Source organism: Melampsora larici-populina, assembly GCF_000204055.1.
Source record: "Melampsora larici-populina 98AG31 unplaced genomic scaffold MELLAscaffold_70, whole genome shotgun sequence".
Taxonomy (NCBI): domain Eukaryota; kingdom Fungi; phylum Basidiomycota; class Pucciniomycetes; order Pucciniales; family Melampsoraceae; genus Melampsora; species Melampsora laricis-populina.
This window is the reverse complement of record NW_006768834.1, coordinates 17147-44576: the sequence shown is the minus strand read 5'-3', so window position 1 is coordinate 44576 and position 27430 is coordinate 17147. Positions and strand designations below refer to the sequence as shown.

At 41.8% G+C, this 27430-nt stretch overlaps 5 protein-coding genes across 5 annotated transcripts; 2 read left to right on the top strand and 3 right to left on the bottom strand.

The window, feature by feature from the left end:
- Positions 1 to 418: 418 nt before the first annotated feature.
- Positions 419 to 1199, bottom strand: MELLADRAFT_68597 (uncharacterized protein; the record flags this gene model as incomplete). Its single annotated transcript, XM_007417234.1, has 2 exons — positions 419 to 466; positions 567 to 1199. The coding sequence occupies 2 exons, from the start codon at positions 1197 to 1199 to the stop codon at positions 419 to 421; spliced, it is 681 nt and encodes a 226-aa protein (XP_007417296.1).
- A 534-nt stretch (positions 1200 to 1733) lies between these two features.
- On the top strand, positions 1734 to 4675 carry MELLADRAFT_68596 (uncharacterized protein; the record flags this gene model as incomplete). Its single annotated transcript, XM_007417233.1, has 6 exons — positions 1734 to 2042; positions 2123 to 2521; positions 2956 to 3650; positions 3715 to 3784; positions 4249 to 4305; positions 4355 to 4675. The coding sequence occupies 6 exons, from the start codon at positions 1734 to 1736 to the stop codon at positions 4673 to 4675; spliced, it is 1851 nt and encodes a 616-aa protein (XP_007417295.1).
- Positions 4676 to 4758: 83 nt separating this feature from the next.
- MELLADRAFT_112723 (uncharacterized protein) lies at positions 4759 to 5948 on the bottom strand (the record flags this gene model as incomplete). Its single annotated transcript, XM_007417268.1, has 2 exons — positions 4759 to 4845; positions 4968 to 5948. 2 exons carry the CDS (start codon positions 5946 to 5948, stop codon positions 4759 to 4761), a joined length of 1068 nt encoding a protein of 355 aa, XP_007417330.1.
- A 1091-nt stretch (positions 5949 to 7039) lies between these two features.
- On the bottom strand, positions 7040 to 7601 carry MELLADRAFT_112722 (uncharacterized protein; the record flags this gene model as incomplete). The annotated part of the gene is made up of 2 exons (XM_007417267.1): positions 7040 to 7195; positions 7257 to 7601. 2 exons carry the CDS (start codon positions 7599 to 7601, stop codon positions 7040 to 7042), a joined length of 501 nt encoding a protein of 166 aa, XP_007417329.1.
- A 9003-nt stretch (positions 7602 to 16604) lies between these two features.
- MELLADRAFT_112721 (family 92 glycoside hydrolase) lies at positions 16605 to 20160 on the top strand (the record flags this gene model as incomplete). Its single annotated transcript, XM_007417282.1, has 13 exons — positions 16605 to 16680; positions 16874 to 16949; positions 17020 to 17097; positions 18083 to 18226; positions 18459 to 18517; positions 18543 to 18651; positions 18722 to 18820; position 18896; positions 19011 to 19162; positions 19341 to 19422; positions 19489 to 19624; positions 19691 to 19773; positions 19891 to 20160. 13 exons carry the CDS (start codon positions 16605 to 16607, stop codon positions 20158 to 20160), a joined length of 1365 nt encoding a protein of 454 aa, XP_007417344.1.
- Between the last annotated feature and the right edge of the window lie 7270 nt (positions 20161 to 27430).

The following is a 27430-nucleotide window of genomic DNA, read 5'->3' as shown; positions in this document are numbered from 1 at the left end:
AATCTATCATTGTCACTGCACAAAAATCTCACTAATCATCTCCTCTCGAGATCCTTATCAAAAATATGCGCAGGGGCGCTGCGCATCTTTTGCCCTGCTCCATTTTTCCTTAACTTAAATGGCTCAAAAGATGCTTTGCAAAAAGGAATTCGGGCCAAAACCGGGGCCCATCAGGGCCTCGCGACTCTCAAATGCTGCGAGGTGCAAAAGGTTTCGTCCTCCCATAAATTCTTAAGCACAAACAGCAGTTTGAGGTCCTCAAGGGACCTAGAGACAATGCATTTTTTGTGTCGCAAAGGTCCTTCGCACTGCTTCATAATGGTCAGTATCAGTGTGAGAAACTATTATGAAGAAGATGAGCCATCATCATGAGGGAAGGTGAGAAAGTATCTCACCTAATGCAAGTCACCGAGTTGCTTCACCATGGAGAGGGATTCTCCGCCACAATGATCCGCAAGTCATTAGCCTGTCAAAACATTAAAGGAAAGATGGTAAGTCAAACATTTTGTGAGATGCTACATTGCAGAACGAGGACGTGGAATGTAAGAGATAGAAGCTTGGCTTACCTCCCATTGGATCAGCTCACACCATATTCCCTGTTCATTTCCGGCGCCGCAGATTTGGTTGCGCAGGCCAATAAATATGCCTTGAATGACCGCACAAGAGTATATGCCAGTGCCACGAAAGGAAGCCTGATGTGGCCAGAGATCCTCGTTGGTACGATCAAGTATAGCGTGGATGAACTCTTCAACGTTCAAGTTTTGACTGCGCATGTAGTTGATGGCGTCGATGCTCCTAATGACAATCTGCCTTTGATTTGGAGTGCAGGTTGGGTTGATGAGCGTATAGGGTGTGGGTCTAACCTCGCCAATAAACTGTCGTACAGTCATGTCTTGATCTAGGATAGCATCAATGATGCAAGAGACTCGCTCACCTCGATCAATCTCGCTGAGAGGTATGACAAAAGAGTCATCAGAATCCGGAGGGTCCGATGGTTCTGTTTCCATTAATTCGCCGCGAAGAGAAACTGAACGTGGTCCTTCAGAGGTAGGTGATTCATATCCATCGGTTTTGGTTCGTTGTCCCTCAGAGGTAGGTGAATCAAATCCATGCCGTTCAGAGATATCAGGCACTGATTGCACATCATCCGATTGATGTGCGTCGAATGGAGGGGCATCAGATGGGTAATGTTCTGACATAGCTGGCTGCTTGGATGGGGGAACAAAGCACCGGGGACGAAAGACCTTCTATTTGATCGATGTCAAAGTTGCAGATGCCTTCTTGTCTTTCCCCTTATTGCATGTTGGGGTTAAACGCGCCTGGGGTTTCCACCAGGCGCGTCGTTTGAGTTTCATCCACCCGATCTGACCCATGTTATAATGGGTTTGATTGGTTAGGATGACACTCAATCCTCAAATCAATACCAAGATATCCTGGGATTGAATTGTTAGGATGACACTCAAGCTAACAAATCAATCCCAGGCGTGACAATACAATCCCAAAAACGCCTGGGATTGGTTTATTAGCTTGAAACTCAAACATGCGCGGGGGCCTCATGCGCTACGTTAGATTCCCGTTCATGAGCACTTTGGTCAAGTTCGAGGTTGAACAGCTGTACACTCTTGATCGCTTCACGGTTTGTCCATCGTTGTATGAATTGGGCCCGTCTTGGCTTCCGTGTATTATTACATCGTGTTCATATTCCATTTCAAAAAGAACCAGCATCTCATAAAATGCCGACTCCCACTCCTAAACCTCCTAATGGCTCTGCTCAAACACCTATAACACCCAGCGTGCATATTCCCAAGACAGTTGCTTGTACAATAGACGTTTGTGACTATATCAACAAGATTGGCTTCAGCCCAAAAGAATTTATGGTGACCTTTTTCTCTTCGACTCACGAAGAATTGAATTCCCGCCAACGTTTCATGAAGATTGGCTTGGGAATCAAGACCACCCGGTCAATTGTCAAGAATCTTGGCAATCTGACTAGGACCAGCGATGTAGGCGAAGAAGGCTGGGAGAAAATAATCTTGGAAGAGGTCAGCCGGAACTTCTTTCTTCAAAGAATATGATCTGACGCGATGTAACCAACCTGACCTCCGCGGTTTGTTTTCCTCAGGCCTCTGCAATTGTGAATCAGCAGGAAGTCATGAGGGGTTATTTTCCCGCAGGAGCTTTCACGAGTTCGAACCGCATCACACCTGACTACTTCGGTGAAGGTGCAGCGGAGCATCGTGCCAAACAAATCCAGACTGGGATGCCCTTCCTTCATTCCCTAATACGAAGCAAGCTCTCCCTTAGCATGAAGAACAAGAAGCCGACCGACGACAAAGAGGATGAACATGTCGAGGCGGCGCACCCCTTGCAGTCCCAGGCTAGCACTCCACCTGGTGACAACCCCAATTCCGGGGAGAGCGGGATCGAAGGGGCGTTGGATGAGGACACCGTCTTGTCCCTCGAGAACCTGGTTTTCGTGAAACCAAATGCGGCAAGCCTGGCCGGGCATAAAATCGAAACAGTGAGCCATGGAAGATTTTCAAAAACCGGATGGTTTTACTTACTGACACTTCCACCCTCCACTTCGAATGTAAGCTCCCAACAATGATATGTTCGATGATCGCTGTAGCTTGCAATCGTCGCGCTAACGCCATACCCCTTGCGAATGGTTTGATGACTCTGGCGAGTGGAGTCTCGTGTCGAGTCAACGAATGGCTACACACTCTCGGATTGACCACCTCACGTACGAGTGTTTTGCAAGCTACGGACCACCTTCGCATACTGCAAGAAGAAAGAATGATTGATCTTTTCAAAGTGAATCATAAGATCATGCCTTTATTATGCTTTGATAATATTGACATACATCTTAGGATCCACAATACTCGAATTGACACATCGTCGCGCCTATTCCACGGCACCTGGGGGTTTTATCACGTCATTCGCAGCTGTCTCCAGGCGAAATGCGCGGACGAGGCGGCTAGCATCGCCACATTTTTGGACGCCATGGACTCTGCGGACCGCAAGCCAGTGGAAGTTGGTTTGTTTGCGCCGTCCCCTTCAGACATGGAACACTGGGTCTTAGTTATCAAATCACAACTCGCCCAAGCACTATTGGAATTCTCGAGTCACCTACCTGGAGTCCCCGAGGCCAACAAGCTACCAAAGCTGTCATGTCGACCACCACCTATAGACCAAATTGCATTGCACAAGCCGAACATACACTTTCTCCGTATGATGGATGCGCCTGACTCGTCTGCCGATGGGGTTTCACGAGTTCTAGACGCAGTAATGGGCCAAACCGGTGTCGACAAAGACGAGTATGCCAAGAGGGTGTTAATCGCGGCGGGAGACGTTGGCTCGAACCAGCTACTTGAAAGCTTGCGAGTTAAGCGCTATCCACCGGTGAAAGCACTTGAGGGCATTGATTGGGTCCTGTCTATCTTTGGTGGTGCGCATACCAATTGGAATTTTGCGAAGGCCATATGGGGTCTTCATTGGGGTGATTCTGGGAATGGACATGATTCCGGGGTGTGGCGATCAGCTCATGCCTTAGGTGGTGAGTACAAGAAGCCACCGCAATCGCAAGATTTCAACAGCATCATGCGATCTTTGCAAATCGTTCATAAAGCAACCCTGGTGTTTATTCTCAAGTAAGTAACAAATTTACTCGCGCTGTAGGAATGTAACACATCACTTACTTTGCTGGCCCACTAGACAGGTGATCGAGGCTGAAGAACACGTCAACTGGACCGAAGAGGCAGATATTCTACGAATATTTGATAAGGTCTGGAAGCAGTATTTTGACCAAACCTCCCTGAAAGCGGCCGCTGCGAATGGGGATCATACTCGGTATAATTTAATATTGCGTTTGAGAGATTTTGCAACCGTGGTCGAGGCCCACGAGTCCACTCGCGCTGGTGACATTGGTAGACTTATGGCCATGTGGAAGCGTTGGGCCGTAATGGCCCAAGGATTAACAGGGCTTTCGCATTATGCACGGCATATACCAAGGATAGTCATGCTTTTAGAAGTTGACTTACCTAAGAGCCTTGCACATGCCATCAAGCACTCGCTGCTTATTCCTTCAGGCCGAGGAGATAACCATTGGCTCGCTATTGATGAGTACCTGGAAATACATATTTTTTGGCTCAAACATATGTACAACAACACCGTGAGTTCACAATCTTTCGAAGTGTACATTGAATCACAAGTGAGAGAAGGCTTATCTGTGCTCTCATCAACTCACAGGGACATGGGACGGACATTGAACGCCTCACGTATCGCTTTTCGAACAACATTCCATTGGTATGTGTCTTCAACATAGTATTGCACCACAATCTCCTATCTGACACAGAAATCGTTTTGTCCACAGCTACGAATGCTCATGCAGCTACTCAGATCCCTATCCGGTCACAAGATGGTCTACCAGCCCAACCCAAACACAATCACTGACGCCTCGATGAAGGCGTTTCTCAGCTATGCTCAGGAACATTTAGGCAATAAATCTACCGCGCGGCCCCCCCCAATGACCGTTAACGTTTGGCGCGAGGGACATGAGCATATGGTTGGATTGATTAATGCCGATAAAGCGGCTGGTCGATCGTCTCGATTTCGGTGGGGCGCGTCTGATGTGTTGTCTTCGTGGGAAAACCCTGAGGCCCAGGGCGAGGACTGACAATGTAATAAGATCACACAAGCCTTGTGAATATTTAATCGTATTTAGAGTCATGGAATTACAGTGAAATTCTGTAAGACCTCTTACCTGCAAGGGCAGCCTACGCTTGGGATCCGTGGTGACCAACAGGTCATCAGACGCGGCTCTTTTGGACGAGCCGCCGACCAGGTCTGTAAACGCTCGCACAGCGGACTCATGTGACACATCATGAGCGGTGAACTCCTGAATAACACTAAGGGTCAACATATTGTTTGGACGTGGGTCGTAACATCGGGCAATGAGCTAGTCTTACCTGCTGAGTCAGGCTTCCTTTCTGATGAGGTTCTTGGACCACGTCTTTGAGGCCTCCGGGCTTCGAAATGCCGGAGAGGTGCTCAGTTGTGGCAGTTCCGGCAGGAGGAACCACCTTGCGAGCACGTGTTTTAGCAGGCGGCCGGGGTTTGGGTTTGGGCAGCTGACCCTTCTCTTTGGCAATCCGGGCCTTTTCGGCCGCTTTAGCTAAGGCTGCAGCCTTTTTGGCTTCTTTATTATCTTTCGCGATTCGTGCCTTTTCTGCTTTAGCGACGGCTTTGGCCTTTTTGGTCTCCTCCTTCTCTTTGGCAATTCGATACCGTTCAGCCTGTTTGTCTTCGGCGTCCTGCAACTTGGCTTGATCTCGCTCAAATCGTGATTGTTCCTTGTCTGCCAGTTCCCGAGCGTGTGAGATGACAGCTCCTTCGACAGATTGTGGCGGTTCGATCTTGGCGGCGGGTTTAAGAGTGGCCAGCCGAGAATAACGAGCGACAGCGATGATGTCAGCAGTATCATAGGCGTCTTTCCACTCATTGAAAGCTTCCAAATGGCATTGGTATTGACCGGGGATCATTTCACTGGTCAAAACAGCTGCAAAACCTTTTGGACTCGACAATTCATCCACATTCTTTGCCAAACCCCACGCTAACTCCCGGCTAAAATAATCTGCAGGGCCCAGGTCCGAAGGCCCTGTGAAAATTGTGTTGAAAAACCTTTCAAAAGACGATTCGAACATGTTGACTAGTGATTTGTGCAAGGGAGAACTTCGGATGGGGTCGTCGGCCTTGCAACGCATGGCCAGTGAACGTGTTTGGGGGGCCGGAGGTGGAGGCCTTTCAGGTAGGCTATTGGCGAGGTCGAAGAGTTGCGATTCGCACATTGCTAGCGCCCCATCGAAGTTGTCCGTCGTGAGCGCTGATTGGGCGAGCCAGAGAGCCTCTGCCTCCTCAGGTTTGCAGTTTGAACAGTCGCACGGGCTCATATTTGCTTCCAGCTGACGCTTTGCCTCCTCCTTGACGGAGCAGTGATCTATGTCCAGAGGTATGAACCCGAGCCTTTCAAGACACTTCAGCATGATGAAATGCAGGACGCCGAGGTGAAAAACTTAGCTCACTTCAGATCCACGGCCAGGGCCACTCGTAAGCACACAGGCGTTATTGCAAACGCGTCCATACGATCATCGTCCGTCATGATCGTCGGGGTTTTGAAATCGGAAATCCTGCTCTTCCCTTTCGTACGCTTATGCTCCACCAAAATGATACCTAGACCTCGGCGCCCATCTCGTCCACAGCGTCCAGTCATCTGTACGAAGTTGCAAGGGTCTTGTCGACCCACAACAACTACTCTTCGAACCCGACTCCAATTTTGACCCAGGCCGAGGGCCAGCGTGCAGCAAAGTACCGCCAGGGTGCCTGTCACATACGCAGCCACAGCATCGAGCTTGGCTTCGGGCCCGGTGGAGGCGTGGTATCGGCGAGCAAAGTTGGAGAAGGGATTCCCGGTTTCGTTTGGCTGTCCTCGGCTGGTGTTGAGAATTTGCAAGTATTCTAAAGTTGCATTCTGAGTGCCACTATACAATAGTGTCGGGGGAATAGAGCTGGTAGGCACTTGATCTTCATGTGGGAAGATTCCACGGAGTGAGGCTTTGTGGGGTCGTTTGAAAGTCCTGCGTATGAGCCGGATCTCTGGACGAACCAGCTCAGCTCTGGTCACAAATACATCCTGAGGATCTAATTTGAGGTTGGCCTGAATAGCTAGGATGGCCTGGGGTGTGCATGTTGCGGACATCAACAGCAATGGAACTTTGACTGTCGAGAGAAATCGCCGCGCAAGATCGCCGTAAGAAGGTCGGAATACACCTGCATCCTGTACGCGAACGTGGCTGGCTAGACGCTTCGCTTGACCACTCTCCACCAGTCCCCAAGTGTAGATCATGTGAGCTTCATCGACTACCGTGAGGATCAACCTGGCCTAAAACCGTGGTTCTCGCCACAATCGGTCAAATATTTTGTTCGTCAACGCCACCTCTGGACTCTGGCCACCGACCAGACAAAGAAGCACTTTGATGTTAGCCTATACACATGATATCATCTGTATACCCAAGGATGAACACATTACCACATAGACGAAGACGAAATCGCCGAGCAAAATGGAATCACACGCGTCCTGCGTGCAGTTTTCGCCAGTCAAATTGATTGCCCGCAGATCTACTGCCTCTTTCTCGCTGACCTGCAAAGGCAACCCTAGTCAGATCAAGTCTGATTGCCGAGTGAAACAGTGAACTGCTGACCTGATCGTCTCCGAGGGCATCCAAGGGGTTAATACAGAGGATAATGGGCGCCGAAGTTGTTTCGTGAGCGTGATAGTACATTTCGGGCACCCGGCTTTTGCCAAAGCCAGTTCCGGCTAATAAGAACGAGGTGCGGTCGTTGAGTAGATCGACAACAGACTGGATCTGCTCTGGTCGAGCTGGGTATCCGTGCCTTGGCTGAAACATGTTGCCAACTTCTACGCGCTGAGATTCTTCGCTAGCATTGATGAATTGTGGTTGTTTTTTCGGCCGTGTGGTGAGAGATTTTTGCTTGTGCTGAGCCAGCAAGGTTGCACCCCTCGCGGAATGGCTCCTGCGGAGCATGATAGAAAAGGTATGGGCGAGAGAGGTTGGATGCAAGGTGACGCTCGGAATTGAGCACTTGTCTTGTGGTGCGCCAGCGACGATCCCTGTTGAGCAAACAACAGTTTCACAGTGCCTGTGGAGAAGGCCCCCGACTTCGGGGGCCCAAAGATCTTGGCAATTTTGTCACATTTGTGTGATTTTTGTGGCCCAGAAGCGTACAATTATCCACAAAGGGGAAAGATTGGAAGAACATTCCTTACGCTGAACTTCATCCGTCTGAGTCAAGCCTCAGGCAGACTAGGAGACAAGCGGCCCTGAACACTCAGTATTAACGACTGAGCGCTCAGTGTTCCTCACTGAACACTTGGAAGCTCTCCATAAAGTATCCTTGAAACTTGCTCCACCTTTTGTTGATTTCCCTTATGAATCTTGACAATCTGGTATTCTGAATCTTCTTTCAGGGATGGGAATCTCGTCGTCACAATCCTACATATGATTGGTCAGTCATAAACCCGATCTCACTTCGAGTCAGATCCTGATCAGCTCAACTTATCATGGCTTTCGACAAACTTCATCTATAGGGTCATCATTCGCCTCGGCGTCTCTTCCGCCACTATCGAAGGCTTTGATCTCAACACCACCCACTTCAGTGGCAACAAAGCTTCAGCTTGTTCTGTCTTTGGACTTCCCATCAGCGCTCAATCCGATTCAACCTCCACAATAGCTCCATGTGCTGATCATTCCCAGGTACGTTCCCAATGAGATGAACCAATCAGCTTCTCATTACTGTTTGATTGATGTGGTTTGGAAAAAGCAGTGGCAAGAATTGTTGCCAGCCGTGCCTCTAGGTCCTTCATCACGTCACCTGTTCAAAATCGAGCAAACCGCCGAGACTTACCAATATCTGAAGTTACACATGATTCCTGATGGTTCGTAATCATTTGCTCATTTCCTACTGTGACCTTCTCTCCATCTCACCAGTGTTTCATTTCAGGTGGTCTTGCCCGATTTCGCGTCTATGGTCATCCCATCCCGATTTTCCCTGATAATCCGGTGTCTCGTTTTGACTTAGCCAGCGCCTTACTCGTAGCTCAAGTTGTTTCAACCTCTAATCATCATTATGGTGTAGGTTCAAACCTCATCCTACCTGGTCGGGGTCCCGAGAATATGGATGGAGGTTGGGAAACTCGTCGAAGTCAAAAGCCTGGTCACTCCGATCATGTGATCATCAAATTTTCAGTGGAGTCATATTCTTCAACTTTCAGAATTTCTTCCAAAATGTCAAATCTGACTTATCTATGGCCTTATGCTTCTATAGAAGTACAGCAGGGTATTTGGACTACACGGAGATTGACACAAATTATTTTATTGTACATCTTTCAGATCGAATTAAGTTTTGAAATCTTACAGCTGGTGATCGAGTGATGATTGTACAAAAGAGTTTAGAGGTAAGATTGGTACGGTTTATCAGGTGGATAGAACTACTAATCGGATTGTTTTACTGGAACCTGAGTTCTGGGTTAGTTTGGAATTCGTCACTTTTGATGTATTTTTGAGAGGTTTATGTTTTTTATGATTGATTTACTGATTGGGATTTGTATGATTTTGTTTAGACCGATAAGTCTGAAAAAGCTCATCCTGAATTACCTGAATATGTGAGAAGTGTTCCAATCGAATTCGAGTATAGTACAGTCAGACTGATGAGTCCAGGTTCAGACGAGTTAAGCATCCATCAATTTTTATTTTCTCCAAAATCACACTCTGGTCAAAGTTCCAAGTTTCTGATTTGATTTATTAATTGTAACAGGATTTACTATGAAAACTTACAAGAAGTTCAACATGAGTCTGTAAGAAATGGTTGAAGGAAAGAGATTCATTGGACAAGAATTGGTACACCACATTCAATACAACAACTTGAACCATTAAGAGAATCGGAGAAAATCATTCCTTGGCCTGTCGAACATAAATGGATGATAGGACTTCAAGATTCTGAGAAACGAATCGAGGCTCGTGAGCGTTATCAAACACTTATGGAAGCTGAATGGGCTAAGGAACTGCGTAGAAGGGATGGAGAGATCGTTGGTAAGTTGATTTGACACCTTGAAGAGTGAGCTTTCTTCGTAGATTGCTAAACTTCATACCTTATCCTATGCTCGCAGATCAACGGGTTATCGAGGTCTCACACGTCCAACCGAGAGAAAGTAAGCACTTAATTCTCATGATCTATCATCAGCCCATGATCATTGGATTTCCTATCATACCCAAGGCCTATGTGCGCTTAGAAATAAATTGGCTGACGTGATTGCCTCTGTCCTTGCTTTTTTTTTCAGATCGCAAAGACCTATTCGCACCACCTCTAGATACTTGGAAATCTACAGTAGATCCAGAAGAATATGAGGATTACCATCTTTGGCTATCAAGTTCACCAGAACTAAGAAACCGATTCCCAGATTATTTTCAAAATCCGACCAAAAACATCCCAATAGTACCGGGATTATTAGTACCAGATTGGGAATTTTCCGCAGGACGTCATACAAGACGTTATAAAACAAAAGAATGGGAAACAAAGTTAAATGAAAAGGTTAATCAACATATTGAAGAAGAACTTGAATGGATGATAGAAAAATCTAAAGTAGTAGGAATCAAATTAGATTAACATCAAACCCAAAACGAATTAGAAATCTCAACTGAACGTAGACCATCAGCATTAGGAGTATCCAAGAAACCCAAGATTTCGAAACCAGAAATTAAAATGGTGAAAAATCGAATCAAACAATTGAGGGCTAAATTTTCAAAGGTTGAAGTTAAAGCTACACTTGATCTTTTACCTGCTTTAGAAATTTTCAATTCTGATAGGATGAGGGACATATTAAGTAAACCTGCTGGCATGTACTGGGACCTGTACTTGATTCACTTGATGCTCAATCTAATATTAGTAGTAGTACTTCTTCTACAATATGAAATGTAATGCATCATTCAAATCTCTTGATTTAATCTTAAATCAATCAACATTGTGCCTCTTTATTGAGTGAAGGATCAAAGAATGGATTCAACTTTTCATTCGAGTGGATCTGCAAATCAGTTTGCACCGGAAGACTTTACTGCTGTATGGGTAAGGAGAGTATACAGGCTGCTGCCCTTGAGAACATGACAAAATTGATTGGGCTGTTGTGAACTCATGGTCATTTTTTAATGCTTCACTACATTTATGATATATTGGTATATGTATGACTTGAGAGCCAAAGGGGTTGAGTGTAGATGTGCACCTTACAATGTATTCCTGGAGATCTTATTTACAGATGACTTTGAAGGCAAATCCTTCTCATTAGCTTTGGAGAACTTCTACAATTACAATTTTTTCCTTTATCAATCCTGAAGCTAGAGTTCCCAAATTGTATGTGAATGGTATTGATAAGAAAGTAAAAATCCCAAGAATAAATAAAGGTTGAAATGGTTTATGAATCTTTTGAAGGTAATGACCATATACTTTTTCAATAGTTGACTCTACATTCTTGATTGAAACTTCAAATGATCTAATCTTATTTAATTCTTTGTTTTGGTTTGATTTCTTTTCAATTTCTTTTATTACATTTTCTTCTGATGTAGAGTTTTCAGAATTTATTAAATCACATGGAATCGATGAATGAAAGATTGGATTCTCATAGTATTCTTCTAACCCAAATTCTTTCAAAATTTCATTGACTTTTTCGACCAAATTTGTCAGCTTTTCAAAAATAAAAAAATCTTGATCAGTTTTTGTTTGAAAGATTGAATCAGAGTCAAAAAAGACGTACAGAAGAATGTCCACTTCCCACTTCTGAAGCTAAAAAGATCTACTTTGATTGTCATTTGTAAGATAACAAAATCGAGAGAATGGAACAAAATGGAATTCATTTGGTTTATAGCATGTGTTAAAGCTATTCTAAAAGTCTTTAGTTGAGGAGATTTGAGAGCTAATGGGCGTGAAAGTGATAAATGTAATCGATCATCTAGAGTCAACAAAAAATGAGCCTAAGAGCTACAAATCATCATCAAGACAGATTGGGGTTTTTTGCTTACTTTGACTGGTTATCAAGTTATGCCATTTTGAAGAACTCTCTTGACAAGTATCTTATGATTTTCAATAGAATTGATTTAATCTCTTTCTTTTTTAATAACCAATTCATTCAAAATCAGTTTCTCTTTGAATTCTTTTATCATAAGACAAAGATGAACACAACTAACTTGAAAGGTATATGTGAGTAGGCCAATCACCTTCTACATGTTCTTTTATTCTTTTCCTTCCTTGATGTAATGCAGGTTCATCTATCGGAGGAGGTTTAGCATCCTTTTTTGGCAAATGGTTAGTTCTTTGATTCAAGAAAATCAATTCAAAGGAGAATGGTAATCGAGATATTAACTTGGTTTAGAGGAAAAACTTGGTGGAGGTAGTATATGTCTGTTTGATCAACAGATAAAATGTTTTGGTATTGTTAGTTAGTTGTTTGAATTTATTTCCCAAGTTTGATAGAAAAGAAGTAAAGCTGACCTTCGCTTAGGTCGGCTTTTGTTCTTTTGTTTTTCGTTCTTCATTGTGTTTTCCTTGAATTCGGTTGTCTTTTGTTGTTGCTCGTCACATTTCAAGTCCACCCAACTTAACAATCAACAACTTGTTTTCAGCTGTTCAAGTGATAAAGAGAACAGAAGTCATGATGATCAGATGAATTCTAATTAGCGCATGACCATGATGATTGACTAGAGAGGATTGGAAATGCAACAAACTGTTGACAGCCAAGTTACCAAGAAGCGCTAGCAGCACGTTGAACTTCTGTATCATGAGATTGTAATAAGAACATGATAGGTTCTAAAGTATCCCTTCCTACTTCTCTAACATCTTTTTCAGTAATCTCGGAAAAGGCCAAAGCAGCTGGTCGTTGTAAGTCAACATTATCGGAGAAGGATAGAGTTGAGTGACTTGAGCGGTTCTCCAGTGAAGAAATTGGTACCAGTTTGATCTAAACAAAGGGTAGATTGATGGTGAAAGATGAGAGTTGAAAGTCAACGGTCGAATAGTGCTGTTGGGGCTGATGAAGGTTTAATGATGACACTCGAGGAACTGCAAGAGACTTGCTACCGCATCACGCTCATGTTTGAGTAAAAGTGGTTCATAACCAAATCCATGAGGACCACCTAAGAATAATGATGAACAGATGTCGTTGATGATGTTAATTATGATCTGATAGTTCTGACATCGATTCTACCCTTTACTAGTAATGATAGTCTTGATTTGTGATTTGATATAACTGTTTGTGGTTGTTTTTGTGATCACAAGCTGTAAACAAGACCTGAGACTCTCTGAGGAATAAGATAGCTTGATTTCCTTGTGGACGATGTAAGGATGGCATCGAGACCGGACATACTCTCTTCAGGATCTGGATCCCGAAGCTCCAACCCCAATCTAAAACGGGAATTGCGGGGAATCTTTGCCCGGTAATGGCCTTGAGCATATGTTTTGACAGATGCCCCATGGGTTCATACAAAGGGCAGGACCGCTCAGCCCAGCTCATCACTGTTGGTGAAGTTGAATGATGGCTCAGTGCTCCTGAGGTCAACACCCGAGTCTGGCTGCTGGGTATGGGGCAAACTGGGCGGGCTCAGCGTTCCAATTTGGCCTGGACAGAAATTTCACAGTTTTTTTGATACTTTTGCGCAACAGCTTTGGGCCCCCGACGTCGGGGGCCTTCTCCACGGGCACTGTGTTTGCGCGTAACCAATTGGAGGTATTGTCGCGCAAATACGGGTTTCGCACCTAATTTTCAAGTTTTGGTTGCCGCAGTCGTCGCGAGGCCCTGATGGGCCCCGGTTTTGGCCCGAATTCCTTTTTGCAAAGCATCTTTTGAGCCATTTAAGTTAAGGAAAAATGGAGCAGGGCAAAAGATGCGCAGCGCCCCTGCGCATATTTTTGATAAGGATCTCGAGAGGAGATGATTAGTGAGATTTTTGTGCAGTGACAATGATAGATTTTGTCGAAATTCCCCGACAGATCTCACGCCAAATTTGGGACTTTGCGTGTAAGTCCCTCGTTTGAGCTGGCCTGTACAGCCTCAGAGAAACGGGGGACTTTGTTAAGTTTGGAATATCTTGTGTTCTTTTTGGGAATTGGTAAATGGATGCTTGTGACCAGATGAGGCATGCTGTGTTGACTGCACAGGAAATTTACAAACTGTGGTCCTTCCAGGTGGCAGGCGGGAATTGGGAATCACAACTCTTCCGATGCTCACCTTTTGTCTGGGGCGGAGTAAGCAAGTCAGATATCACAGGAATGTGTGCTCGGCATACAATATACTTGGGCTGACTGAGTGTGATACATCATTGGTGCACAGCCCACTGCAGGGGTGCTCCACCGGTGCACAGTCAAATTCAACTCAGAGGGGTGCAATGCGGGTCATCATTTCAAATTTGGTGTTTGTTCCAATTTCCACCTCATGAATTTTGAGGAATCAGTCACTGCTAATTTTGGCAAATGGTCCGCTGTGCTACCCATAGAGGCCTGTGGCCTGGAATTGCATGAGATCATATTGGACTGGGCTGCAGAGTAGGAGAGCACTGTGGGTAGCCTAACTTGGTGCTGAGCTGTCCCACTGTGACACTCCCTGCTCTCCTGTGAGAAGAGAAATACAGCTGCTTTAACGCTGGCATAATGCTCCACATGAAACTTCAACCCTTTGTCTGACAAGAAGGGTGATGGGCGGGAAAATAAAAATTGCTGAACTACTACCATTAAAAATGAAAATGAATCAAAATGATAACACTAATAACAAATTTAGTAATTTTGAGTAGATACTACTTTTTTGAAGATATCAAACAATCTTTTTTGGAAGTACTGTGTTAGAAAACGCAACCACAAATGAGAGAAGGAATAAAAATGTGGACAATGTCCGAGAGTAGCACAACCAAAACCATTGGGGGAGTTTGTTGTATGCTTTTCAATGCACTTCTTTTGAGAGTGGTTAGCTTGCTTGATCTGTTTGCGAGTGTGACATTTGCCGTTTCACATATTCCACTGTGTTAACATTCCATGCCAACTATGAACAGGTCTCTTAGAGCATCAGCACCAGGCCTTGTAAAGATTTAAATCCAGGCCATTTTACAAACCCATGAGAATAAAAGTGAGGCACTGGACCTTGCAAACAGCCTGTATGGTTTAAACAACACGTAAAATATACCTTGAACATGTAATCATGGACTGCATTGTATAATCCTAAATTTGCCCCAAGGGACCAAAGGACTGCACTTAACCCACCAATATTGGATGTACAAATTCCTACCATCAAAAAAGACAACAACCTCGCCCAACACATCTCAATTGTGTTTAGATCAGCAATTGATATGACATAATCACATATCACATATCAAGCCTGCTTGAGCAATGTATCATTTGGACTTTCCAGCTTTTGCAAAGCCTCAGTTTTGCCAAAACTTTACAATGTTCTGGGAAAATATGCATACATGTTCTTGGCTGTTAACTCTGTGTCATACAGCAAACAAATGAAAAGAGAAGATTGTTGTAGAAGTGTACCTGATAAACTCGTGACAAATATCTAGAGGTGAGCCTCTATCAACTCGGTCACAATAAAACTTGCCAACTAACCTATAAGGTTTGCAAGTTCAGATTAAGAAAAAGAAAATTGTGCAGTACAAATACTTTTAGTTATATGCTTCTCTTTTCCTCTGTAAAATAATGCATATTATTTCACCTGATAAACTTGTGACAAATATCAAGAGGTGAGCCATTATCACCTCAGTCACAATAAAACTTGCCAACTAACCTAAGAGATCAAAAGAGAAACAATAACAACATGATAAAGCGATGTTAGATAAGAAAGAATGAAAATGATAGAAAATTCAAGTATAATCTGACCTATAAGGTTTGCAAGGTCAGATTAAGAAAAATAAAAGTGTTCAGTACAAACACTTTTAGTTATTTTTTCTGATGATAACACACATATAGGTGAATTAGATAAAGGAAAACAAAACATAATCATATATGGTGATCAGTATCATGAACATACAGAAAGAAATAATGAAAGTGACTTACTCTCTTTTCCTCCGTAAAGTAACGGATGAGGAACAGAGAGAAAGGGAAAGAAAGCTTTCAAGAGAGACTAGCTATATGCATTGGAAAGAATTAGGACAAGAGGTGGATATCATTTGATTTTCTATGTGCATTATTTAAGATTAAATGCACCAATGATCAATAAGATTTGCTTCCAGGTGTGTTGATTTGTTTGTGATGTGTTTTAAATTGAAATGTTGGAGTAATGGAAAAGGGAACTTTCACAGATAATTGGAAGACCTTTCTCGATGTCTGAAACTCAAGTCAAAGAGATACACTGCTAGTATCTCAACAACAAATCAGGCCCTATTTTACAAGGCCCGGTGCTGATGCTCTTATGATTTGGATCATCATCTTGAGCTGCGAGCTGCTGCAAGCATCTTCGGTGTTTGCCAAGCCTTCCTCCTTTGATCATCCAGGAGCATTTGGGCCCTGGGAATCCACTGGTGGGGGATATGTCCATTTTTTGTGCAGAGATTGAAATTTGTTTGGATTCACACCCTCAATTCAGTTTTATTTACACAGCACAGTGTTTGCATTGTGATCCCACACTCAAAGTTGTCATATTTTTTGTAGTCTTCCTGTCTTTTCTTCAATACTTGCATTCACTGTTTGTCTCTTCAAGATTTGTATCTGATCATTCAACTACCGTCTTGAAACAAAAATAACGCAAAAAAACCCGGCTTGTGCGCTTCTCACATTTGCTTGCATTTGCCTAGCAGCTTCATTCTTCCTTCAAGAAAAATCATTGATCCAGCCTTGCTTTCACGAGATACTTGCAAGATCCAATGATGACCAAAACCACAACAAGAGTATCAACAAGACACAATCCTACTCAGATATAACAACTTGGGTGGTACATCCTACGGCAATGCCAAGATGCAATTTGAGGTAGACTTGGCTTACAGCAATATGTCCTGACACACATGCACCATTTATATCTGGCTCAGAACCCATTCATCTGGACCAACAACCTTGGTGATGTGTCACTGGGTGCTTCTAGTGAGTAAGGTCAAATTGAAAAATGTGTCTGAGCAAAGACTGAATGTTGGGTTTTTGTCTCACCATCAGTCCCATTTGGCACAGTCAAGATCAATGTGGATTGTGAGGGTTATGCCCCTGCAGGCGGGTCTTGAATTCACTGCCGTAGACTACTACATTTAATGCACATCTGACCACCTTTCTGGTTATCTAGGCTATCTGGCTCATTCAACAGCTAGGATCTATGGTCTGAGTCCTTTGCACAATTCTGGAACCAGAAGTTCATTAGGGTGAGTCACAACCAAAACACTTGCATACTCATGTTGGTCATGGTGACTGATGAGCTTATGGTAAATTCAGCTCGTATGGAAACTTTCAGCTATTACCCACCCAATGTCCACATGGATTCAACACTTGGGTCACAAAGTACAAGGACAGGTTGAGATTGTGTGTGAATGGTTCAGATGGTCAGAACACTCATACCAAGACTTGAAAATGTGGCCAAGAGCTGATTAATCTGTGGTAATTATCATCTCACTTGGTCTTACTCTGCACCCATCAAAATCTGTCTTGGTAACAGAGGCATATCCTGGGTACTTTGCTATAACACTTGACTCACCAAAGGTCAAGCTTGAAGCCACATCTACCTGACGTGCTGGATTGGAATGCTTCACTTCTGAACCTGCCGGTAACCAGAAAGCTTATTTTGTGTTGGACCTCTCCAATGACCTTCTGTTTTCATTTGCTGATGCGTCAAAAGATTAAGATCAATTTGACGCCCTACAGAAACCTTTGGTCTGACCTATCCCTTTACATTACACACAACAGGGGGTAAAATGCAAATTGATCCGAAAAAAGGTTGTATCACCCTGGGTGGAAGATGGGTGGCCTGGTGCGTGAATTCCAATGAAATAAGGTCTTCCACATGTATTCTTACTCAGATTCATTTCTTGATAGCTTTGCACCAGGTTCTGGCCGGTATAAAGCTTTTGCCTGCTATGATTTGACTCAAGGCGGCAAACAACCTTTCACCATGTAAATATCCTTGTAGCACGTCGACGTGCACACACGAAAGACTTTCCTTAGACCCTGTAACAACCCATCAAAGAGGTGCCACAACAAGCACATCTTCCCCTTATCACCTGGGAGGTTGAAAGTCAGTTGACCCCTGCTGACAACAAAGGATTCTGCAAATCCTTTGAACAAATCACAAAGCACAAAGGGTGCTCAACAACAATCTCAGTCTAAATTCGACCAAAAGACTTGGAGTTTTATTTCAAAACTCTCCGTGTGTGCACGTCGACGTGCCACACGGATATTTACATGGTGTTTGAGTGGATGGGGTATTTGGCAAGCGGACAAGTCAGTCATTTCCACCTTCATTGTCTGCTTGTGGGATTCACTAAACACTGTATTTCTTCAGATTTGGAATGAACTCAAAGGGAATTGTTCAAACCACTCTGGATATCCCTGTTACTTATGTTCAGGGTGATTACAAGTTGGGCGCACTCTTTTCATACCCACCTGGTGTAAATTCAATCACCACCCAAGTTGGAGTCTTGTTTGTGTCAGCATATCAGGCTTGTTGGTGTGAAGAGGAGATTGGGGATCAGAAAACATTCGAAGATGTTTGAGCAGAAAGTGTCAAACAATGGAGCAAGCCTTTAGGCCACCTCAATATTCCACTCAAAGACACCAAAGAGGATATTGCTGTAATGATGTAATGTCATGATCTTTCCTTGAGGTCAATTGCATGCCATGCTGATTGCCAGTGCGCCTATACTCATGACATTCTTCAGATATTCAAGCATGTATTGCTCTTTCATGACTCCAAATAACGCAACAGGTGAAACTCAGGGTATGTGATCACATTTGGTCCTCAGAAATTGCAGCTTTAGGTGCAAGAAAGAGTCATAATTCATTGAATCTGGTGTCTGCAGGTGTATTTGCCAATACAACATTGCCATATTTTGACTCACTCTATTGCTCATGGTGAGGCAAACAAGACTCATATCAGGGTACCTTCCAAAGTATTGACCCTTGACATTTCTATACACCTCAGGGACACCACTCAAACTGTCTACCTGTGGATGAATCTTCACTTGCCAGTAGAAAATGCCCAGATAGCAGAAACTTGCAGTGATGGATCGTGGAAGAATGGGTAAGTCCTTTATATCTTGAATCCATTGATATGTATAATAATCTATGGGTTTACCTGATCTTTCCCATCTATCAGAGTCATTCCTGAATGCCAATCAAACATGAGCATCTTTTTGCACTACCCTTTGCTCAAGGGAGCGAACCCAGCACTAAGAACATAATTTTTACTGTTTCATATGGGTATTCAATAGATCCTTCCTGGTTGGACTCAAGGAGGTAGTGATGGTACCAATATTCTTGCAGACTTTGCCTTGAAGTACTCTTGGCAAGCTGCCAGTCTTGGGGTGGACCTTCAAGAGATGTACACTGCACTTGTGAGTGATGCAGAACAAACCCTGGCAATGTAAGTAAATCTCTTCAGAATCAATTGGGCAATCTTGAAATTGAACTTGTGTTTGTTGGGATGACACAGCTGTGATGTTGAGGGTCAAGAAATATGTGTTTATAAGTTGTGCTACTGTCCATTGTTATCTTCAGTGTTCCTTGAAATCAATCTGGCTTATACACAATATCTGTGACAGACAATACAAATATATACCTTACACAGTCTTGGACGCCTTTAGTACTGGTCGCCAGACTTGTGAAGGTAGTAGAAACTTGGAGGTAAGCTCTTCTCAAAATCAATAACCCTTTAACCTCGTGCTAGAGCTGATCTCAGTTTCCTATCAGTACGCTTTCAGAAATTTTGGAATCAGTCAGGTTGCCCAGCTTCTCAATCACCTCAAAGATGCTCATAAACATGAGAATCAGTCATTATGGTATCAAAATATATGGGATCCTACAGTCACCAGTGATGGTTTCAAAGGTTGGATTAACCCACTTTCTCTCTATTGTGGAATGACTTCTGATGATTGATTTTTTTTGGATTCAGGATTCTTTCAGAAGTGTTTTGCAAACAGATCATATGCTTATACTGACCCCAAAGCTTGCTCACCTGAAGATACTGAAAAAACCGTGCGTGTTTGCTCCATGAATCTAATGAAGTTGGATTTTACGAGGTTTGTGATTTTTAATCATGATTATGTGTCTATATGATCCTGATTTACCAGTCGGAACAATTTGTATCTATAGAGCAGTATTTGGGAATATTCCTTCTATGCACCAAACAATACAGCATATTTGATCAAACTTCATGGAGGAAACGAGACCTTGGTGAACAGGTTGGATCATTTCTTTGAAAAAGGTCACTACCTTGCTGGCAACAAACCTAGCTTCCAAACTTTTGTTGGGTATCACTATGCTGGTAAACCAGCAGATTCAGTTTCCCGAGTACAATCAGTAGTTTGTGACAATTTCAACACTGGGCCTGGGGGATTCCTGGTAATGATGATCAAGCTGTGATGACCACTCTCTTACTCTTTCACCTCCTTGGTTTTTGTCCTGTTCCATCCACAACTCAGTATCTTGTTCTTTCACCTTGGGTACCATCATATATGCTCCACAATCTGATGATACACAAAACAGCTGTACGTGGAAGTCAGCACTCTATGTGTATGATGAATAAGGAGATAAGATAGAGTGGTACGCCAAGGACAGTGTTTCACAGAAGAATAAAACAGAATCAAGACTCAAACAACAACAGGCTCTGGAGAAGACTAGAATATATATGAAATACTACAAGCATGAAATTAGATATAAGGGCCCGTTTGGTAGGATTTTCAATATACTGTTACCAAACACTTGTCCAAAAAGGTCAACAACGATCATTTTGGACTGTTGTTGACCTTTTGACCACTGCTTGAGTGTTTGGTAACCACTACAACAAATGTGTCTATTGAATGAAATTTGAAAATCAATCAATCGATCATTCAAGTTAAAGGCAAACCGTGTTTGACGGCAAAACCCGACAAAACTCCCAATCAGTACTGCCAAATTGGAGGTTTACATGTCCTTTGAGTAAAATCGCTGGCTCACGCGTTCGCCTCATTCAAGCTCCCATCAAATCACCTGGTCACATCATCTCCATTCAATCCAATCCTTCAATCCACTTCAACTTCAACTTCAACTTCGATCATCAAATACAATCAGGTAATCACTTCAATCTTGACACTTTACTCTCTTTATCAATTATCAATCAGTTCCTCATCCCAGCTGATCAAAGACCACAGACAATCCAATCAAAATATTGTATCTTTGAATGATCAATCAATCCCATCATCAAATTGCTCAAAACGGCCATCAAGAGAGAAATATCAAAGAAACATGAACCACTCTAAAACATCAAGGTGATCAAACAAATCATCAAATTCAATTTATTAGTATTTGTTCTAATCTATTAATCCATATCATCTTATGTATAAGGTTGTTGTAGGCCGTACACCATTTGGATCAGATGATCATGAGGGATTCTCAAGTTTACTATGAAAAGTTCATCTCCTCCCCTACACCTGTCTACACCCATATGGGATCACAGTTTATTCAATTCTTGGTATATCCAATCTTTTAAGTCATGCAAATCTCAATGATAAATTACTCGAACGATTGGTTTTGAAAATAACAACCTCAACTTGAACACTGTTCAATGGTTGCCTTCATGACTCTTGGGAATTACATCAACTTGAATGAATCTCTTGGTTTAAAACTCAAAATGTATCAGATACCCATTGTCAATCTGAACTCAATTGCTTAATCTTATCCCTTCAATTGCATTCAAATGTGCTCAGTTGGTTTCTAATTTGACCGATCAAATCAAAACCAAATGACACTCACTGCAGACATTATTCGGGTTCCCCAAGTGGGCAGGGAAAAATGATTGGGAGTATGATTTGTCATAAAATGGTCTATCACTCCACACCTGAGCCATAACACCCACACTACATATGTGTAGCAGGCTCAGTGAATATGTGGTTATCATGTACATACAGTTCTGCTCAGTTATCTGCTCATCAGGACAAGTTATTCATATGTAATACATGCTGTAACTTCTTTCAGATTGAAAAAAGCTTCCAAAAGATTGACTACATACACTGACTCAATGTTTTGGTGTGATCTCATCAACTCAACTGCATGTAACACACTTTCTGTTACTAAGACATAGCTTCAACAATATTGCCTGAGCAGCTACAGAATTATATGTAGTGAATTTTTGGGAAAAAAATTTCAAAGTCGAAAAAGTTACATGTGGTATAACATGTGATTTATTTATTCTGATGGGCAAAAAACTGAGCAGACCTGTATGTACATGATAGACAACTATTGACTTAGCTTGCTGCACATATGTAGTGTGGGTGAAATGGCCCAGGTGTGCAGTATTAGATTCTTTTATGAAAAACTGTACTATTAATCATTTTCCTCTGCCAAATTGGGGAAGTTGAATGATGTTTACAGTGACTCAATCATTAACTTTACTCAAAAATGAATATGGTATGGAGATGATCTTAGGAAAGGACTGGTTTGATTATCAGCTTTGAATTCTTTAGAAGTTTGTACTTCTAGGGATCCTGAACATATAACCAAAATGGTACATTAACTTGTAGATTAACTTGATCATTTACTTTCATTGGGTGCTGTACACCACGCTGATATCAAAACAGATTACTGATTGAGTTTACTCATTTATCTCTTTCTCGATTTCATTCTCTCTGATCTGATGTTTGATTCTTTTTTGATTTGAACAATACACAGATGCTTTTGTGCTTTTTTTGAACTCATTAATGGATCGACTTCATTTGATGGTAAGTTCTTCATTCAATCCATTTTCTTCATCTAGCTTAAAATCACTAATTCAATTCTGATTCTACTTTTTGATTTATCAATCCTGGTGCTGTCTTTGCTACTCTTAATTGGGAAGCCAGAGTTCCACCCAACCCATGAGGTGATGTGACTAAAGATAACTTCAAGGATTCAAACAATCAAACAAATCTTGATTCAAGCAAACAATCAGAGGTGATAGATAATCCAGTAACAAAGAGTTATCTCAAAATCTTAGGAAGCACAGTACCAAATCAAGGTATCTACAATAAGATTCATTACTTTGGCAAAGTTAAAACAGCTGAAACTGAAAGTTATTTTGATTTGGAAATGTGAGATAGACAACATCGATCCTGAAGAAGCTCAAACACAGTTGGTGTTAGATAAACAGTTGACCTTGAACAAAGCAATGAACATATCGACTGACAGTAATGCGGAAGGAGCTCCACTTCTGTTTTGATTACACTCAAGGATGATGATACCAGCAGTTCAGAAAGTTACAACAGAGATGCACATTTAGGTTGTGGATTCATTTTGGTATTATAGAGACAAGAAGCACTTGGAAAAAAGCTCAAGCTGATAGCCGACAAGGTCTTGAATAGTGAATTGTTGTATCACAAAACGAGTTGACTCAAGGAGAGAGTGTACAATTGTTTGGATTATCTTGGTCAGTCTTCCAAACCCTTTGACCTTTATTTCCATACCCTGACAGCTTAATGGCTCATTTTTGTACTTAATGTACTTCAAGAAGACAGGTTTTTATCTGATTGAACCCACTGGATTCATAGATCAATCACTTCTATAAATTAGCTCGCACTCATCTCAGAAATTCTCATGTTGCTCATCAATTTTTTGCTTTGATAAACCTCAGAACATACAACAGATGAAAAGATGAAACTTCTCCTGTGCTTGTGTTACTTATCAAAGTGTATCCAGCCTGCTCAAATCCAACAATTTCTAGATTGATTGATTGACAATCTGACAAGTATGTGACCAAGGAACTGGAACTTTTAATAAGTGAACTGGATGATAATTGTGATCATCATCATGATCAAGAACAGCAATTGTAAGATTCAAATTTTCTCTGATCCTTTTCTAAAGCAAATCTCATTGCATTCATTGGTTCTTGATTTCATGTCACTTAGCCCAACTCTAGGTTCATGATTGGAGACATCATTTGATACCAAGACTTCAACTCTAGAAGACAAAACAGGCGCATTGGAAGGGTTGTCAATCATCATCAAACAAATTCACTCACACTTTGTCCATCCTTTTGAAGTGAGTGCAGGGATTGTATCACTGCTTCAGGGGGTGTATCACCGCTTATGAAGTTCCAGTTTAGTGTTATATTTTCCCTTTTTATAAATGAATACTAGCAAGTGTCATTGACGGTCCCCAAGTTCAATGATGATGTTTGAGAGGTGGCTTTACTCATCCTACCAGCAACCCTGTGTGGTTGGTTTTTTTTTACAATTTTATCTCTAATTTTTTATCATCAGGTTTTTTGTATTCATGGGAGTTTGAAGACATACACATATATTATTTGCCTTCAATCAATAGGTGCAAACACTTCAAATGTCTCAGATACACAACTGAAGGTCATTGGACATACATTTTTGAAATCAGTCTTATAGATCATAATATCACATGAACTTAAACCTTCTACTCTCTTACCATCCTTGATTTCAAGTTGGACCTAGACATATAACTGAATCTGAACAGTTCCTGAATTATCAAATGGTTTCCTAGACATATGTGAAAGTTTAATATCACAATCTACAGAAGCAGAATTAATAGAAAGTGGTTGTAAGAAACAAATGAAGATCAAGAAGGAATCTCCAAGTAATGTAGCTATTGCATTAAGAGGTTTAGTAATTGAAAGTGTTGATTCATTATAGATAGTGGTATACCTAACATTACCTGCAAAAATTCCAGAGCACAATTCCTCAGGTTGTTTTTGATTGTTTCCACTACACTGTTGTCTTGCTTTATCTTTCCTCTTTTTTGTTGTGTCTCTTTGGTGATTTTTTCTTTTGTGTTTCTGCGTAACATAGGGCTTAAGAGCCTATTATTCAAGCTTCATTCAGTTTCAACACCACTCAAAAACAAATCCAATCACACAGGAATAAGCTTCACCTTCAAATCAATTATCTTCTCCAAGCTCACCAATGACATAGAGCAATCAACTTGACACCTGATGATCAACCACAAATTGTGAGCTCAGATTCACCCAAACGCTTTCTACCATCACCAGAGACCTATCAACATAATCTACTTTGCCAGCATCATCAGAGTAAGAAACAGGGGTTGAATACTTTCGCACTTGATGATCACAACTATAGAAAAATATTCTTTCACTTGCCCACCTGACCCTTAAAAGTGCCAAATCAAATCAAACCTGAAATCAAAGGCAAATTTGAACCCATTGGAGAGTAAGCCCCACTCACAAATTGGAGTGGATCAGTTCCAATGGTCAAGTCCTCTGTTGATCCATTCATGATGTTTGATCAAGGACAGCCAAAGTATCATCAGGCACACAATTTATTGTTAGAGCTGAACTTAATTGAACCAACTTGGTCTCCAGATTATCACTACCAATCAATTCATGACCACCATCAACCTAAAGACATTATATCATGTCAAACCAATAGCCTACAACCCAGAGAGAAATCCATATCCTCTTCCAACTTCTCCTATCAATTAACAAAAAATGAGAAAGATTTCAAATGATGAGGGTGAAAGGCAGAAGAGTCAGCCTGTGAAACTTTCCTGAACCGGATACCAGATCCTCGGTACAAGCTCAAGAGAAACAGCAGCTGAAGTCTCATCAGAGTCATCACCCTTATAACCAGCTCTCATCTGAACCAGCCCATCCAGTCTATTTGGACACAAAATCAGGCACTAAACCATTTCCAAGCCCCTTATACCATCATAAGCTTCTGGAGGGCATGGGATACCAGCATCTCAATTTCAACCACATATGCCAAGAAATACTCAAACACCTCAAAACGGAGATCAGCCCACTGGAAATCCATTGAGTAGCCATATTATGATTTTATCATCCTCTACTCCTACTCAATGGACCTATCTTAAACAGTTAAATAGACAACCATCGAAATTGATCAAGAAAAGCCTAAAGACAAGCTTGAGTAATAATGCAAGAAGTGCGGGCCAAAAAGTATGGGCAGTCAATCTTCAGAAGGAGCTGTGTGGTGCCCGCCGCTGATAGGGCTAGTTCATTTTAAAAACCATCCAATCTTTTTAATACCCATCAAATGTTTTTAAAACCATTCGGATTTCAACCCTCATTGGATCTTTGTTTTACACATGTATTATTGGACTTCCAATTGAAATTGTTTGTATTTCAGACATGGTAATAGATCTTTCATTTGTGTTTGTTCCATGAAAGTGAACAAAGACAAGACAGAAGTGGATGCTGAAGACAAAAGAAGAATCATAACATGGGGATTGATAAAAAAAGAAGTGATGAAGAGTTGAGAGGATGAGTGATGATTAAAATGTTGAAGTCAAAGAACAGTTGAAAGGGTGAAGTCAAAGAAAGGATGATTGGGTATGGTGAAGGAGAGTGTATGGTGACGAAAGAGGGGATGATTGATAAAAAAAGGTAGCAAGGACAATGTAAGGAGAGAGGGGCAAAAAGACTTTTTGGGGCTGATATACGGCCAAAAGGCTGTATATCATAATGGACAAATATATTGCAATATATGACTTAATATTTTGTCCAAATGATTTTACCAAACAACCCTCTCTTTTTCAAAATTCAATATACGTATATCATGATATACTGTATATTGGTTTGGTGTAGGATATACATATATCATATCGTACCAAACGGGCCCTAAGCATATGAATAATGAAATGATTTGAAAGACATAGGAGAAATTATGTAAAGTGTATTAGTGATGTAATCAGAAGTACATGTCAACACAATCCGTATCTCAATGTCTCAACTACAGTCCGAGTGACAGGATACAATAAAAAGAGCCTTGTGTATCCCGTTCCAAAGGGTGTCTTGGCATACGTCAAGGAAATCAAGTTCAATGGTAAAACTGTTGAAATACAATCAAGACCGGTACTTATGGGATTAGTAGTGACTGGATAATGGGCTTTCATTCTCATCTTGTCTTGTTGATTGTTGTTTAGCTCTCATTTTTGTTTTCCCAATATCACTGACGCACATCATCCCCAACTTGTTTTTCCACAATTATTTTTCACTCCCTATATGTACTCGTCTGTGTTCAATACTTACTTTCCCAATATCACTGACGCACATCATCCCCAACTTGTTTTTCCACAATTATTTTTCACTCCCTATATGTACTCGTCTGTGTTCAATACTTACTTTCTTCTCCATCTTTTGGAAAGAGAGTAAGTAATTTCTATTTCAATCTTGAGTATTCTTTAGTTTCTCACTTTTTGTCCTCCACTTTTTCCTTATAGGTAGATTATATATCCTCTAACTACATGTGTGCGCTGGTAGTTGAACTTTTTCCTGTCCTCTGTGTTTTCCATTGTGTCTGTTTAGGTTAGCTCGGAAGGTCTGGATACCTGAAGAGTTGTGGAGAAGAGTGCTCACACTCTGCACTGGTTTTATAGGTTAGTTGATAATAATAATAAACATCTTTTGGAAAGAGAAACATCCATCAGATCTTATCTGTGAGTTCAATCTCAAGCCTTCTTTAGTTTCTCACTTTTTGTCCTCCACTTTTTCCTTATAGGTTAGCTCAAAAGGTCTGCATACCTGAAGAGTTGTGGAGAAGAGTGCTCACACTCTGCACTGGTTTTATAGGTTACCTTGTGTTCTCATTCTTCTACAAAAACAATGTCTTCTAGATGCTTTATTGATTTCCATGAAGTCTTTGCTGTTGGTGGCGGCTTAGAGATCATATTGACATCAGAT